This window comes from Zosterops lateralis (assembly GCF_965231275.1).
Source record: "Zosterops lateralis genome assembly, chromosome: 5".
Lineage (NCBI taxonomy): Eukaryota > Metazoa > Chordata > Aves > Passeriformes > Zosteropidae > Zosterops > Zosterops lateralis.
Window position 1 is genome coordinate 43,258,261 of NC_139766.1, and position 15,244 is coordinate 43,273,504.

Below are 15,244 nucleotides of genomic sequence, written 5' to 3' on the forward strand. Positions count from 1 at the left end.
ATCTTCCAGGTGAGTTGATCTTTAATGCTCTTTCATATTTAATAGAAATTTCCATTAATTTACTAACTCTTGTTCATTGTTATATAGGATGCTAACTTTGAGTGACAAGTAGTCTTCGTTCCCCGATCCCAATTTACTGTTTCTTTCCCATGAAAACATGTGGTAGTAATAATACTAGAGGGATAAAGGAAAAAAAAAAAGGCAAATATATGAAAATGGTAACTGTAAGAATAAGGATTTCTTTTTCTTACTTAGGGCAAGTTTTTGACACAGTGGGTGTAGTTCAAACTAACAGAACTTTGCTTCACTAAAGTCAGTGACCTCTACTTTCAAAGGGAGATTTAGTTTCTACATCAGTTACAGAACAGGGTCATAGACCAACTTACTTTTTACATTATACAAAAGTAATTAGAAAAAAAACCCAAAACATCAACAAAACAAAACAAAAAAGCAACACTGGGTTCTGTCACAATCTTTTTTGAAGAAATATATGGTGGTTTATTTTCTAAAGGTTAATAAGCTCCAGTGAGGTTTTTATAAGCATGAAAAGTGTTTGCAATTTGGCACACTGATTAGAGATTTCTAATGATGTATTCTGAATAAACTGCAAAAAGCCTGAATTACAGCAACAGCAGGGTACTGCTGCTTCAGCTGCTTATTCCTTACACTACTGTTCTTAGCTGTAGAACAAAGACAAACTCTGCCTGTATTTGGCTGGCATCAGCCTAGTACTCACTACACTCAAATATTTAATAATGGTTTAGCAGTCACACATGTTGAGAATACTGAAAATAATTGCCAAGATACATGCTCATGTTAATAATGATGGGATTTGCTAGTTTGTAGCAAAACGGGGGGGGGGGGTGTGTCTCAGTTGGAAATCTGATCAAGGATGTTACACACCTGAAAAATGCAATCCCCTGGCTTTCTACAGTACCGGCACTACCTCCTTTTGTCTCCTGAGGAGGTACTTCTGTTTGCAGCCCTTTTTCTAGTATTCACTGTAATACGATGCAATCTTAAGGGAACTGTGCACAATTAGCTAACAATACCAATGTTACCTAGGTTTGCTTGGTCCAGATTTCCAACAGAAATGCAAAAAACTAAGTCTTCATCAAGACACTTGAAAAATAAAATGAAGCTTATTTCAGCAGTCTGTAGACTAGAATTCTCAGGCTGCCAGGAAAATACTTTTAAATTACCAAGCCCCTGTCTCAGCAGCATTATACTGTATCATTCTGTCTCAAACACTGATTTTTGTCTTGGACTTAGAACCCACTTGGTTTAAACATGGATTAAACGAGTTCTCTGTTCCCCTTACACCTGAGTTTTCTAGGAAATCCTAACCTTTTAACAACTTTCACATGCAATAAAAGCTAATCAACGAACTTGCTTTTCAAGAATTACTTTTCTTTTTTCCAATCTTCACTCAGCCAGTTAATTACCCTTCCTTTTGTTCAGTAAAGCACTGGAGCCTCTGGCCAAAGCTTGTTATTATAGAAAGTGAAGTGAATCCTCCAGAGTAAGGTTGTGAAGGTGCTGTGTCTAAAATAATAATTTATTTCTCTTTTACACACACCAAATATGAACAGCATAAATTTAATATAAATGTTAATTGGTGTACAGAAGTCAAACACATTATTTCAACATTAGAAATTGCAACATGTAAAAGAATTATTATGTAGCTAATACCAAATAAAATGAAACTGCTATAACTGCACCTAAATTAACAGCAAAAAGGACAATTTAATATGGTGATGAAATACACTGAACTGAAATACATATTGGACCACAACAGTTGATTGCTTTTAAGAAAAATTATTCAACTTGAAATCTTTCCATTGCATTGTTTTCTGTCTACATAATATTCCTTTCTGACAAACAATTTTCAGATACAACAGCTTACAAACAATAGTTGCATAGGTGAGGCCCTTAGATATTTTAACCACCTGGCCCATTCCTTGTAAATGAACTGAAACTATGTATAAAATTCCATAAATAAGAAGTTATTCGTTTCAGATTGTTAAAAAGGTAAAAAAAAAGGTTGTTATTCTTTTGTCATTCAATAAATAAAGCACTTGACCAAGAAATGCAAAATAGTCACAATAAAAATAAAGATGGCTCACTTAAAATGAATTACATGTATCTAATTTTGAAAATCAAAAACTATTTTCAGTTTAATGCTCAACAACGTTTTTTAAGAAGAACGTGGCCTGATTAGAAAGTGAGCAAGCTGCTGTTCCACATGGCTACCACAGGCAAGCACAGGTGCTAGTTTCAAGGGAGAGCCTGGACAAAAGTAAAGCCTCTATGAATATGAAAGCACATGTGTGTCCCAACAAAGAGGCGCTAACAACAGGAAAAACAACCGACTGAGTTGCACATAAAAATACATGTATAATCTGCATCTGTCAAGATTTTCTTTTGCCTGTTTTTGCCTCCAAGAATTACTAAGGTATTGAACCTCAGTGTTATGACTACAGCAATGTAGCCTGATGGTACACTGATGTAAAGTCCTTCAAAATACCAGGTTTCCATTGATGTACTGCTATATCAGAAGCAAAGATTTTATTGGACATATTCTTACTATAAAATTTTGCATCAAGTTAATGGAAGCAAACTTGAGGATGGTATTGATGTTTCATATTGTGCATGTTTATGTATGAAAAGGCAAGGGTGCCAGAATGGTGTTTATTGTTTTGTTGGTGGGTTTTCTTAACATTTGTTTAAGATTTATTACACACAATAGAAGGTGTAAAGATTCTGTGTGAAAATATAAGAGTAGGAATTGTGGCAAATTGTTTCAACACTAAATATAAATTACTGCTGTATAGACTATCACAGGTAATAAAAATCTTTTAAACAAATTATCTTTTAAAACCCAAATTTAATTAAACTAACCAAAACAATTTAACATTCAATTTCACTAATCTTTAAATCGAAATGCTTAATACACATGCATTGAAGAATTATTCATCAATAAACATGGAATGTGAATTTCCAGTAATTTTGTATCAGCGGGGTGTTCTTTTTCCTTTCATGACAAGATCCAAAGCAATAAATTCCAAACTTCTCTTCTTCAGGGAAATTCAAACCAAGTAGGGTGTACAGTTCACTGTAGAAAGAGAAAGGGAAGGGGGATGAAAGAGTTTGATTTCAGCAAACATACTGCATTATCCATTTCAAGATGTTAACTTAACTGTTAAGTTCTTAAGACAATGGTGTAATTAAAGCATCTAATGCTGTGTTCTTCCCTTTCCTCTGCAGCATTAACACTACCTCAAAATAATTAAGAAACTGTTTAGTCAACTGCGCAAATGGATTTTTTTCCTAAGAGCCTTACAGTTTTAAGAGACCCCCATTCTTTGGTACTGAACACATTTTCTCATATATATAATCACACAATTTTAACTGAATTTCAAAATAATAACCCTTTGTTTCACTTTCACTGAATGCAAAATATTAATGCAGACAACTTTCAGGTGCATATTAGATCATTGTTAGATTATTAGATAATTAGATCATTGGAAAGGCAAATAATTAATAACTGCCTGAAAAATGACTGTCATTTTAGGTGTGACCTGTAACCTTCCTTTGTGCTGCACAACCAACAAAAACATCAGACTGTGTGATCCATTCAGCACGTACAGTGCAGTAGAGGTATGGTCTCCTTTAGAAAAAAGCAACAGAGAACCTCTACAAGCCTTCTTAGAGCTCTGTCTGTGGGGAAAGCACAACTTCTCTAACAAACAGTACAAACAGTGCAGCTAAGACAATGTTTTTGAGAGGGCAAAAATGAACAATGAACAATCCTGAGAGGCTTACTCACCTTTACTATCCCACCATGCTGCATTCAGAGACAGCAATGTTATATATGCTTGCTCAGGGGCTGCAAGAAAAACCATTACGTGTAACTCATCTAATAAATATTTCAGACTTCTAAATTCATACTGCTAAAAAACTTCTTATACATTCAGAGCCTTTCTAAAGATCACTAAAACCCCCCAAACCATGAATTACCACTTATCATCTCTATTTTCTAAACAATGGCAGCAACTTCTGTATTTTTTCAAACATCTTACAATTTGTGGGTGTTAATTGTTCCAAGTGCAATATAATTAATTTTGATAAAGCAAACCAAGGCAATGTTTAAGTAAAGCAAATTCCTACAACAAAACATGAAAACCATCTCACTTGACCTTTAGTTTTGATGTCCAAAATCTAAAAGAGCAATCTGCAGATACATTTGTTCTGAGACACAGATGCTAAATACAGACTCTTGAACTAGGTTTAAAAGTTTTATCTGTGACTTATAAATTGCTGCTGCATGCAGTATTCAAGATGTTTAAACAAGTGAATTCATAGTAATAAGATACAATGTCCACCTATTTAAGGACCATTTACTATAAAACTTATATGTGGGGAACTGGAAGGAAACTATTATTTATGTGTTATAGTTAGTTATTAAAAGGCTTCTTCTTGAAGATTTAACAGTATATTTTTCTTATAAATACTTTAAAATATTCCCTTCTGCCTAGAAAAATAATTTCATAAAACGTGTCTCAGGGAGATGTAACATGAAATACCACATGTGAAATGCAAATACCCTATAGTGGAATACCTGTTTAAAACCTGGCAGATCTCTGAAACAGGAAACTTTACTGAAACTTCTCTCATTTTCCCCCATCACCTCTAAGCTGAACTCAGTAGGGAGAGAATTTCCCAGGACTCAGCCTTTGCTGTAACAGTGTTATCTTAAGGACTAGAAATAGGTTCTGACATGTTCTGGTATTTCCTTAAACCAGTGGAATTCCACCAGAAACAAGTGAAAACAAACCAACCAACCAACCGTTTTCAAAAGAAGGCTCTGCTTTTCCAGGCTTCAGATGTTTATTCTTACTAAAGAAAGGGAGGTGGGAGTTCTCCAACAATTCCCATCTATGCAATTTCACATTTTCCTCTGTCTGTACTTTGAAGACGTGTGGATGAGCCAGTTTGATTGCATAAGCTATAAACCTGTGTTACCAATGCAAAGGACCCAAATCATAACAACACCTCCAATTTTGGGATTGACTCTGCACTCAGATTGCCCTGGACCACAGGTGGAACATCAAGAGTGTGCAAAGTACACAACTACAGTCTCAGAACTGAAGCTGCCTCACATTTAGCCAGCCTCCAGCACAGGCAGGAGTAAGAAGCCTTACATGTTTTTCCAACTGGATGCCACATTTAACAGCCAAGCACCATTTTGCAATTGACATTAAGGTGTTGTGTAACTTCTAAGGCACAGACTTATTTGTGCTGAAATGCAATTCAAATTAATGGTAGCAGTATTAATTCTTATACAGGACATTCAGGTTTCCCTATTCCGTTCCCTATCCTCCTGCTCTTCCCTGACAACATTCACCTGAAATTTCAACAGGCAGCTCGGCTCCCTTCTCACAAATGGACACCCAGACATGGCATTTTCACACCTTTAGCCAAGCCTGAATGTTTTCACTCCCTTGATCTGCTGGAAATTTATCTAGTAACATTAAAATATTTCTCAATTAATCTTTCCCTGACAGCATACTTCTGTGTTTTCTAAGAACCATCACTTTCAAAATATTCAGGTGACACCAAGTGGTTAGTTGTTGTACTGCTGCCTGCTCAGGACTGCTGTGTACCAGTACTATATAAACTTGTGTAAAAACCAAGTATTCTGTAATGTGTGAAGAAATACAAAAAAAGGAAAAAAGGCAGAATGCCTTGAGATTATTAATCAAAGCAGCCTTTTCTCATTTACTTACCTTAGACTAGTTATATGCTTTAAAAAGAAAAAAACAGCAGAACTCAACCTGTACACATCATCAAAAATTAAGCGACCAAAAAAAATAGGTTCCTGTAAGAGAAGTTACTTACCAGAAAGAATTAGTCCCTATGTCACCTTTGTACACTCATGTTTATAGGAAGTTTGTTCCAACAAACACACTCAGACTTTTCTCAAATCACTGCTAATTATCAAAAAAAAAACAAAAAAAAAAACCAAAAAAAAACCCAGACAGACCCCCAAACCCCAAAGAAAAACCACAGCCCATACATCCATCAGCAGCACCAGCTTTACTCAACACGTCAAGCCACACAACACCTCCATGAGAAGGAAGGATTCTGTCACATCTAGCAACTCTTCTTTACCTGTAGATATTTCTTTCAACACAGAATATACATTAAACTGGAACAGAAACAACTTCTTTAGATTAGACAGGGAAAAGAAATTGTACTTTTAGACTCCTTGGGGCTATGTTTCAGCATCACAACAATGCCAGCATCAAAAAGTGGGTTTTTAATCAATATGAAAGATGTGTATCTTTCAAGCCAGCCTTGTATGTTTGCTTCAAATCAGGGCTCTGTATGCTCTTTGCAGGCCCAAATCCTCACAAACCAGAATGCACAGTGGCCATGAAAAGAAAAAAAAAAAGTGTTATTCAAAGATAAAAAGACAGCATTACTAGCACTAGGCCATTAGGCAGACAGCTGTCAAAAAACAAACCTGGTGTTTCGGAATTCTGCTAAATACCAATTCACATTAACTGTGATTACATGGCACAATCAAATGCTAAAAAGCTTTAGAACACTATTAATTTAAATCCACTTTAAAACCTTTTCCCTATAGCACTTGTAATTATAACTGAGAAGACAAAAATCTCAACGTACTTTCTTCATTTTTTTTCAGTCTTCATTCAGGATTTGCCCACAGCTGTGAATAATCACTCTTAATCTAACTTTAATTATTCCCTTGATTCTTTCCCAGAGAAGTACAGGAGAGAAAATAACTTTAGGTAATGAAAGAAGCAGGTATATATGGTCAAGCACAAGACCTGCAACTGTCTTTATTCTTCTTTTTAAGGAGAGCCTCACACCACTGTTTTGAGCTTAGTACCATTTTATCTTTTGTGTTCAGGATTACATGGATTATAAAGGTGTGCCCCTAATTTTCCTAGCCAGAAAAATATGGAAATAGACACTCAACTAGTCAAATGCTTTGTGTACAAAACCAGACACAGATACTTAGCCATTTATTATTCAAAATCACTTTGGCCATCTGAAAGCACCACCTCCTGAAGCACCGCTGAAGTGGAGACAATGTATAAGGCTTTGTGCTTCAGAGGTTCTTCCTCTAAGACCTTCTGGCCAGGCCAAATCCAAACCACAGGAGAAGAAAGAACACGAGCAAGGAGAAAAAGCTCGTTTACATTTTAGTCATGCACTGCAAAAAGTCATCATGGTCAAGCCTGAAATAAGTCTGCTATGAACTCATCCAAAGGAGAAATCTCACCATCTCAAGAGACCTGCAGAACAAGTGCTAAGTAGCAGTATCAGGAAGAGAAGAATGGCAACACTGCTATAAGAGTGTACTGCAACCACTTTTCCAATTTACCAAAAACCAGAACAAGTGAGGGAAAGAACTCAACCAACAAAAAAAAAAAAAAAAAAAAAAAAAAAAAAAAAAAAAAAAAAAAAAATCCCAACGTCCCCATCCTCCCCCACCCCAATTTTATAATATAAAAACTTTCCTCTTCTAGTAGTTGTATTCTGATGTTAAAAACTGCAACATGTATAAAGGAAATGCTAGAACACAGACTTTCAAATAGATTTCCAGCACCATAATCCTCTCAGAGGACCTCAAACCTAATCTACTTACCTGTCATCTAATTCTTCCTTATACATCACTCCAGTAGATAAATGTAAGCAAAAATGATCCTGGCATTGGACTGACTTTGATATTTACAGTGTTTCCTCAGTACTCTTATCTAATGGTCAGACTCAATTTCTGCAGACTACTTTATAGAAAATACACACATGCACCAAGATATGTATACCAAGAACAATTTAAAAGTAACTTTTCTAGCTTCAGTTCTTCATATATAATCAAAAATGTTTATGCTTACCTAGATGTAAAAGTGTGAACTGTGCTGCCAATTCCTTTGCATCTTCTACTGTTGTACAGAGTTTTTCTGGCATGAAGTAACTCTGGGAATCATCTGCAATACTAGAAATAAGCACCTTGTACACCAAGAGTACCTTCCCATCCTGACTCGTGGTTGAATACAAGCAGTATTCTGGTGGTGCCCAGCTATTTTTATGGCAAAAATAATCCAGATGCATTACTGCAGAACTGAAGTGACTCAGCTTTAAAGAATACATGCTAATTGGAGTAAGCTTTATTCCTGGAAAAATGGGGTACGTACTTCTTTCCACTTCAGGGGGGGCTGGACTGTGCTGACCATTAAGACGAACTGAAAGACTTGCTGGTTTCCCCAAGGGTTTTTGAGTACCATCTTCTTTGTTAGGAAACCCTAAAAGATTTTCAGAACTGGGACTTATCTGACCATTAAAATGTTGCTTCCAAGAACTTTCTTTGTTAACTGGCTTTGCCAGCGTTACCTCAATACTGGCTCCATCAATGCACTTTCCATTCATTACGGACATAGCAGCAACTGCATCTTCACGGTGGAAAAAATGAACAAAAGCATAGTCCCTCAACTTCTTTACACGTTCAACCACTCCTGGTTTGAACTTGTTGAATTCAGCTTTAATTTTGTCCTCTGTAGTAGATATCATTAGATTTCTCACGTACAATACTTTAACTCTCTGCATAGTTTCTTCATCAACTACTTTCTCAGGATCTGCCCAGTCTACTTGAATAGTATGACCCCAGGGCTGGAACGTTCCTACAGCAAAGAAGAATTATATAATAAGAAACATGCAATGGAAAGCAGAATCATTCTTATCACCTAGCTCTACAAAAAGGAAACGTGATGCACACCACAAGAAACTGGGTTTTGTTGCCTGCATCTACTTAAGTTATTTAAAATTGTTAAAGTAAATGAGACTCTGTAAAAATGACAAGTGTTCAGTCACCTTTGGGTTCATTAAGCACCGTAAGCTGTCAAAACAAAGACTTTGTGACATGCACATATACACAGACACAAAAGGAGACTGAAAGTAATGTATTTAACTTATTACCACTTTTAAAAGCATGGGCAACACCTGGAAATAGCAATCTAAATGTCTATCTCTAGCACAACCCTTACTCTATGTTGCAGCAGATGCCAGAACCAAAACTAAAAGAAATTACAGAACTCAACCTGCTTTGTTACTCATGACAACCCATCGTACACTTTTGCTTATTTATTTTCTTCATTTTTCAAAATTATTTTCTAGTAAAATACTAAAGACCTACCTTTTGGTATCTTTTAAATATGAAACATTCACATATTCCCCAGTGATGAAAATAACATCACTCATGACAACCCACAGAAAATACAGGGTACATTCAAGGCATTATCCTTTCTAAGCTCACTTTTAAGAGAATTTGAGTGCAAAGCCTTGTGCATGTAAATGAAAACTGAATGGGTGGCCATGCAAATACATATTGGTGTAAATAGCTAAATTACATAAAACTGATGTCTATTTTTTAATTGTCAGAACTACTTAAAATACAGCTTCTTTAAAAACAAGTTAAAAAACCCACAACAACAGAATATAAAAAAAATAAAATCATCCTTAGGCAAAAGGCAACACTGCAGTTTTGTTTTTTAAGTCTCAAAACATCTTAAAGAATAAAAAACAGGGATGATCCACCATCTCAGCTCCTCGCAATATGGAAACAGATCCTCCCCATAAAAATTAAGTTTAATTACAAACAGTTTTACCTGGGATTAGTCGTCTTCTAGCCATTGCAGCTGCTCTGTGAGATTCATATTCTACAAAGGCAAAGCCACGATTCTTAGTTTTGTCAGTGGCATTTGGATAGACAATGACATCCACCACTCCTTCTGTAACTTTTTTCATTTCATTCAGGATTTCTTCTTTCTTCTTATCTTTAGGAATTGCTCCAATAAACAGTCTGCAGTTGTCCAAGCTTACGCAGACACCGATAAACTTCCCTGGACGAATTTCATAATTATTAAGAATCTTGATAGCCAGCTGGGCTTCCTCTTTAGTGGTGTACATCACAAAAGCATAGCCTCGGTTCTCACCACTGAATTCCATCATCAGTCTGAGCTCATAGATCTTCCCAGCTCTCTCGAAAACAGGAACTAGTTCATCTTCATACATATCACGAGGAATCTTACCCACAAAAACTTCACATCCACGAGGTGGTGGAGGACCTTCCCAACCTTGAAATAAATTGTCCAACAGCAATCTTAGTACAAATGCACGTTTCCCTCACACACAGTTCAAATGTTGCAGTTATTTTATTTTTGGTCTCAACTGAAAGCTAGTACATTCTCACCTATTGCATCTTATTTCTTTTATGTTTAAACAAAAATAAAAATAATTTTAAAAAAGCCAGAAACACCCTTTGCATTTCTGTACACCGAACCTGTTTATCAAAAACACTGACAGGTTTACCAAGAGTCTCTATGCCAATCATTTTATGCCCCTTACAATTTTATTTCAGTTATTAATAAAACTGATATACCTAAGAAAGATACCTAGGTAAGAATTTCAGTTTTATTTTCTACTACAATGCTTTAAAGTTACAAAATGTTTCTCTGCAATTCTTGGCCGTATTTTTATAAATTTTGTTAAGGGTCCCCAGTGCAGCACATTTTTTTTCTTCCTTGATATCATTCAAAAAGTCCAAACATTTTGCTTCCACCTTCATTCATCCAATAAAACAAGACTCCCTAAGGAAAGTAGATACAGAGCCAAACTTTCTGCAACAGCCAAAAAGATGCAACATTTTTACTCTAAAAACAGACCAGAGTTTTCACAAGCAGTAGTGGATGGTAGGAAAAAAAAGAAGGAAAAAAAAAATCCACAGAACAAGTCAGTCTTTGGTTGACATCTGAAAGCTGCAGAACATCTATGCTTCTCTCCTTAAGCCAAGGACATTCAAACATTCTTTTCTATCTCTGCCATATATACTGCAAGATGCGTTCAACAGATAATGGAAAGCTGCTGTATTTATGCATTTTAACATTATTTTGTTATGGTCTTCAAATATGGCACTCCATTTTCCCAAAATAATAATAATAAAAATTTTAAAAATGTTTGTTTGGGTTTGTTTCTTTTTGAAAATTAGACAAACAACTCAGGTAGAATGTTCAAAGGCAGACACTCAAGTCATAACTAAAAGCTTATTCTTAAGTTTTTGACAAGAAAGGTTTTCTACAGGAGAAAAAGCAACGAGTACAAAATGGCAGAAAAAAAACAACGCAAAACTTAGTAAACGTTAGTATGAAATGACAAAGCATAACAAGGCAAGGTGAAAAGATAATTACTCTTGACAAGTAAAGACAAAAAGATAATTAAATAATGTACTTTGGTCTGAAGTTCAGAATAAATGGTATTTAGATGATTTTGTAATTAGCACTTTTTTCTTAATGTATTGTCAGAGAGCCTGTAATTTACTTGTGAAAAAAATTAACAGCATTGAGAGATTTTTGCCTTCTCACAGAATCAGTTTTCATCTATAAACTGTACAGAAAGAACTACATGGCACACAGGGAAGCTAAGGAGGCATCAGAATTGACATGCATTTGGAGTCACACTGCCATGACTTTACCAGGAAAAAGCTTGCCTCTGTTCCGTTCAGCATTCCACATTTTTATCATTTTCACCTTTATAAACATCTCTGACCACTTCAGCTGAGGTCTGACTGGACATAGCAGCTAACAACATTTGCAGGGTAGTTCTGCCATCACTCACATCGTGCCAAGGCCTTCCCATGTAAAAACAATAAACCAACTGTATACTATTTAGGAGCTCCAAAGACAAAGGCAACTGCACACCTCAATCGAGAAAAAATTGAGCAGGAGTCATGAAATTAAATAACCTTTATTTATTTATTAACTAGACAAACTTTTACCGTCTTTCTCAGCCCAGTAACTGCTTGAACAGTGATTCTCAGTAAGTAAAAGCCATCTACCACAAAAAAAAACCCCAAAAAACTTCTAATTTTAAAGCTTCATAGTAACTCAGCAGTAAAACACATTACTGCCAGCTGGAATCAGCCTCTGACTTAAAGAAAACTGGTCTTTGCCACATTTGCCAAGGTGGGACATGTACTTAGCAGAGCAAACATGGAAAATTAGTCAAAATCATTCCACAAGTAACTGACCAGATTGGGTACTTGATTAATTGCTGGACAATAGAAAACGAGACTCCTATTTTTGCAGCTATTTCTGCAGTTCAATCAACATCAGTGATAATCCTCCCACTGTTAGTGTCCATGCCATCTTCAACTTCCATGTCATTCTAATGGCTCACATGCCTAGTAACATCACTGACCCCACTGCTTAGATGGCAGCAGACATAAAACTATGAAAATTCACTTTCATCTTTTTTCTTTAAACACTCTACAGACACGTTTTTCACAAGTGGCATACACTAAACAAGAACTGTGCCAGATAAAAACCTGTAATTTTTAGGGCAATTCTCAGCCACATCTGCAGAGAACAGAGCTGGCACTGAGACTATCCTTTGACAGAAACAAAAGCTTATACAAATCACATCTGAAGCAAAATTCACAGTGATACCCTTCATTTAAAAAGATATTGTAATTTCCTACAAGTCATCTCAAACATTTAAGTCTCATCTGGCTTAGAGCCATTTATAGCAACTTAGGGTAACTTCCAGCCTAAAAAAAAAAAAGTATTTTCAATGTTCTATGAAAATACATGAAGATTTGAAGGAAAGATATATACCTGATGTCAATCAACAGACTGATGGAAGAGACACCTTGTCAAACCTATCTAGTTTCAGAAAATATTAATAAAACTAGCTTTGCTAAACAAACACACTTAATACCATCTAATGTTCTAACTAAAATAAATTATTCCGTAAAAGATGTACAATAATTTAAGAAAAAGCTGAAGTTAGTAATGCCCTGCAGTTCTTTCTCCAGTGCCATTTTTAAAACAGTTTCACAGGGTTTCCTTTTGCTATTTTACATAGGCTTAGGGAAAGTACAGACAAAATTTAAGACAGAAAAAATTCCAGAGAAATAATTTTGATGCAGCTCTAACTTCAACTACATCTAGCAATATGTAAATAAAGCTCATGCTTATGAGCATAACTTATAAAGCCAGAGGATCACAGACCACAAGTGAGAATGAAGGGAAAGAGCAGCACAAAGAATATTCCTTCTTTCTGTCTAAGTGCATAATCTGATTCAGAAAGAAGAGTTACTGTATTCCATGTCATACAACAGGGCTTAGTAGCAAAATTCTTGTACACTGCTGATGCCAACAACACTGGAAAATTATTCCAAATAAAAGAAATATTTTATCATCAACTCTGAAAACAAAATGAGTTAATCTTCACTGGTGCTCTCACAGAGAACAAAAGTTTATTTAAAAAAAAAAAAAAAAATGCTTTGGCCGATGCAAGTGTAAGGGGTAAGAGAAGACACGAGCTAGGTTATGCCACTACCACCAACTTGTTTTTCCCTTCTGTGTCCCTAAGGGTGTTCTTAGCCATATGGAACACACTTGGCTTTGTGACCTCCACATTTGTTCTGCTACCTGTCAATTTTAGGTGGTTTTAAAGCTGTGACTTTTTAAGTCCACCAAAAGCAAATGTTCAACACAGTGTAGCTCAAGAGATCTTAATTTGCTGGAAACTGTAAAACACAGCAGGACCCTCCCCATATGTGTTGTGCTTCTTACACTGTTTCCTTAGGCTTCTACTAGTGGTCGTTGTCAAGATACACAACATAAAGTTACACCAATTTTCAGTCTCAAAAGAAATCTCAAAAGAAACGCTTACCTGGTGGAGGACCACCAAATTTTCTCTGCCCATTTTGCTGAACCATGCTGTATCCAGTCTTCTCCATCAGGGCAAGTAAAGCAGCCCCATTTTGAGCACCCCTTCGGATTTTGCTGCATCCATTAGCCGCAGCTTTATTCTCCTCGTGCATATCTGCGACAGCTTGAACAGAACATCGTAAATATTCTCATTCAGCAAATTTTAAGTTGTTACATGCAGACAGAAACTACTCAGGCTATACTGGCCTATTTTCTGCAACTTTTTGCAAAATTGTATTTTAGTACTAAAATACTGAAGAAACACCTTAAGTCCATGCCCAGTTATTATAAAGAACTCAAAGAATGCATGAACATTAATAATTTAATTAATACCAATATAAAATAAAATTAGGCAGAACTGTCTGGCAAAACTAAGGGTTTGGAATAATCCCACCTCTGGGATCCCGATTTTCATGGCTTTATCCATGTTCACAATTTCAAAAACTAAACTTTATCAATATGGTTGCTGCTGCCCTAGCTCCTATTTCTCTGGCATGCCAAGATCTCAAAAAAAATCTCAAGATGCTTCTTTCATGGCTTCCTTTTCCTTCTCCAACTCATTTATTCTTTTCCCAATATTTTCTGCCCTAAGGTCTACTTAGGCAAGCAATCTTTTTTCATCGCTTCAATCCTTTGTCCAAATGCCATGTCCAAGTGCTGTGCCACTTCTTCTCAAGAAACGCTGCCCAAAAAGTCATCACCAGAAAAATAAAGGTGCCCCTTATATTTTCAGCTTTGTCTTCAGGCTTAGACTCCAAAGACAATGTCCTGAGACATCACCAGTTAAGTTTTTATAAGAAGAACATTTTAAAACAGCTTAAAGATCACACGAGCATTTCTTGACAACCCACTATTAGTTGCTGAACAAAACAGAAGCTTTAAAATATATTATAGACTAAATTTATGGAGTGATGAAGTGCCTGTTCCCCTACTACATTTATGGATGTTATGCAATGATATTATTATCCAGAGGTGGGGCTTATTCTCCCACTCCTGCCCCAGCTTTGTCATTTCAAATGTACTTTGAATCAATGTAATTACTGTTTCTAAGCCCATTTTTCTCCACAACAGCCTATACATGACTTTCTAACAGACTCCACAAATCCTTTAATTAGAATACTGTTAAGAGTAATTTTTCTCACTTTAGGGAAAAGACTTTTGGTGGAGGTGTTTTTTTGTTTTGTTGGGTTTTTTTGTCTTTTCATCAACCCAGTATTCATTTTGGGACAGGAATCCATGCAAGCAACCACTCTTGAGAAGTTTAAATTACATGTGTCACAAGGCACTTAAAAAAGACAAATATTTAACAAAACTCCTGGCTTCATCAAAAGGAGATTCCGGAAAAGCGGGGCAGAGCACAAAAGAAAAAAAAAAAAAAAAAAAAAAAAAAAAAAAAAAAAAAAAAAAAGCGCCTGTCAGGCATGAGCAGTAATAGTGCGGCTCCC

At 35.9% G+C, this 15,244-nt stretch overlaps 1 protein-coding gene across 1 annotated transcript in view; it reads right to left on the reverse strand.

The window, feature by feature from the left end:
• Window positions 1–3,024: 3,024 nt before the first annotated feature.
• Window positions 3,025–15,244, reverse strand: part of LOC310909783 (putative RNA-binding protein 46) — a gene marked incomplete at its 5' end in the record, with an annotated part of 28,792 nt that continues 16,572 nt past the window's right edge. Inside the window, 5 exons of the mRNA XM_083861964.1 lie at window positions 3,025–3,115; window positions 3,830–3,889; window positions 7,929–8,711; window positions 9,696–10,163; window positions 13,762–13,923. Of these exons, the coding sequence (XP_083718090.1) occupies window positions 3,090–3,115; window positions 3,830–3,889; window positions 7,929–8,711; window positions 9,696–10,163; window positions 13,762–13,923 (1,499 nt within the window). The 3' untranslated portion in view covers window positions 3,025–3,089. The remainder of the gene's footprint in view (window positions 3,116–3,829; window positions 3,890–7,928; window positions 8,712–9,695; window positions 10,164–13,761; window positions 13,924–15,244) is intronic.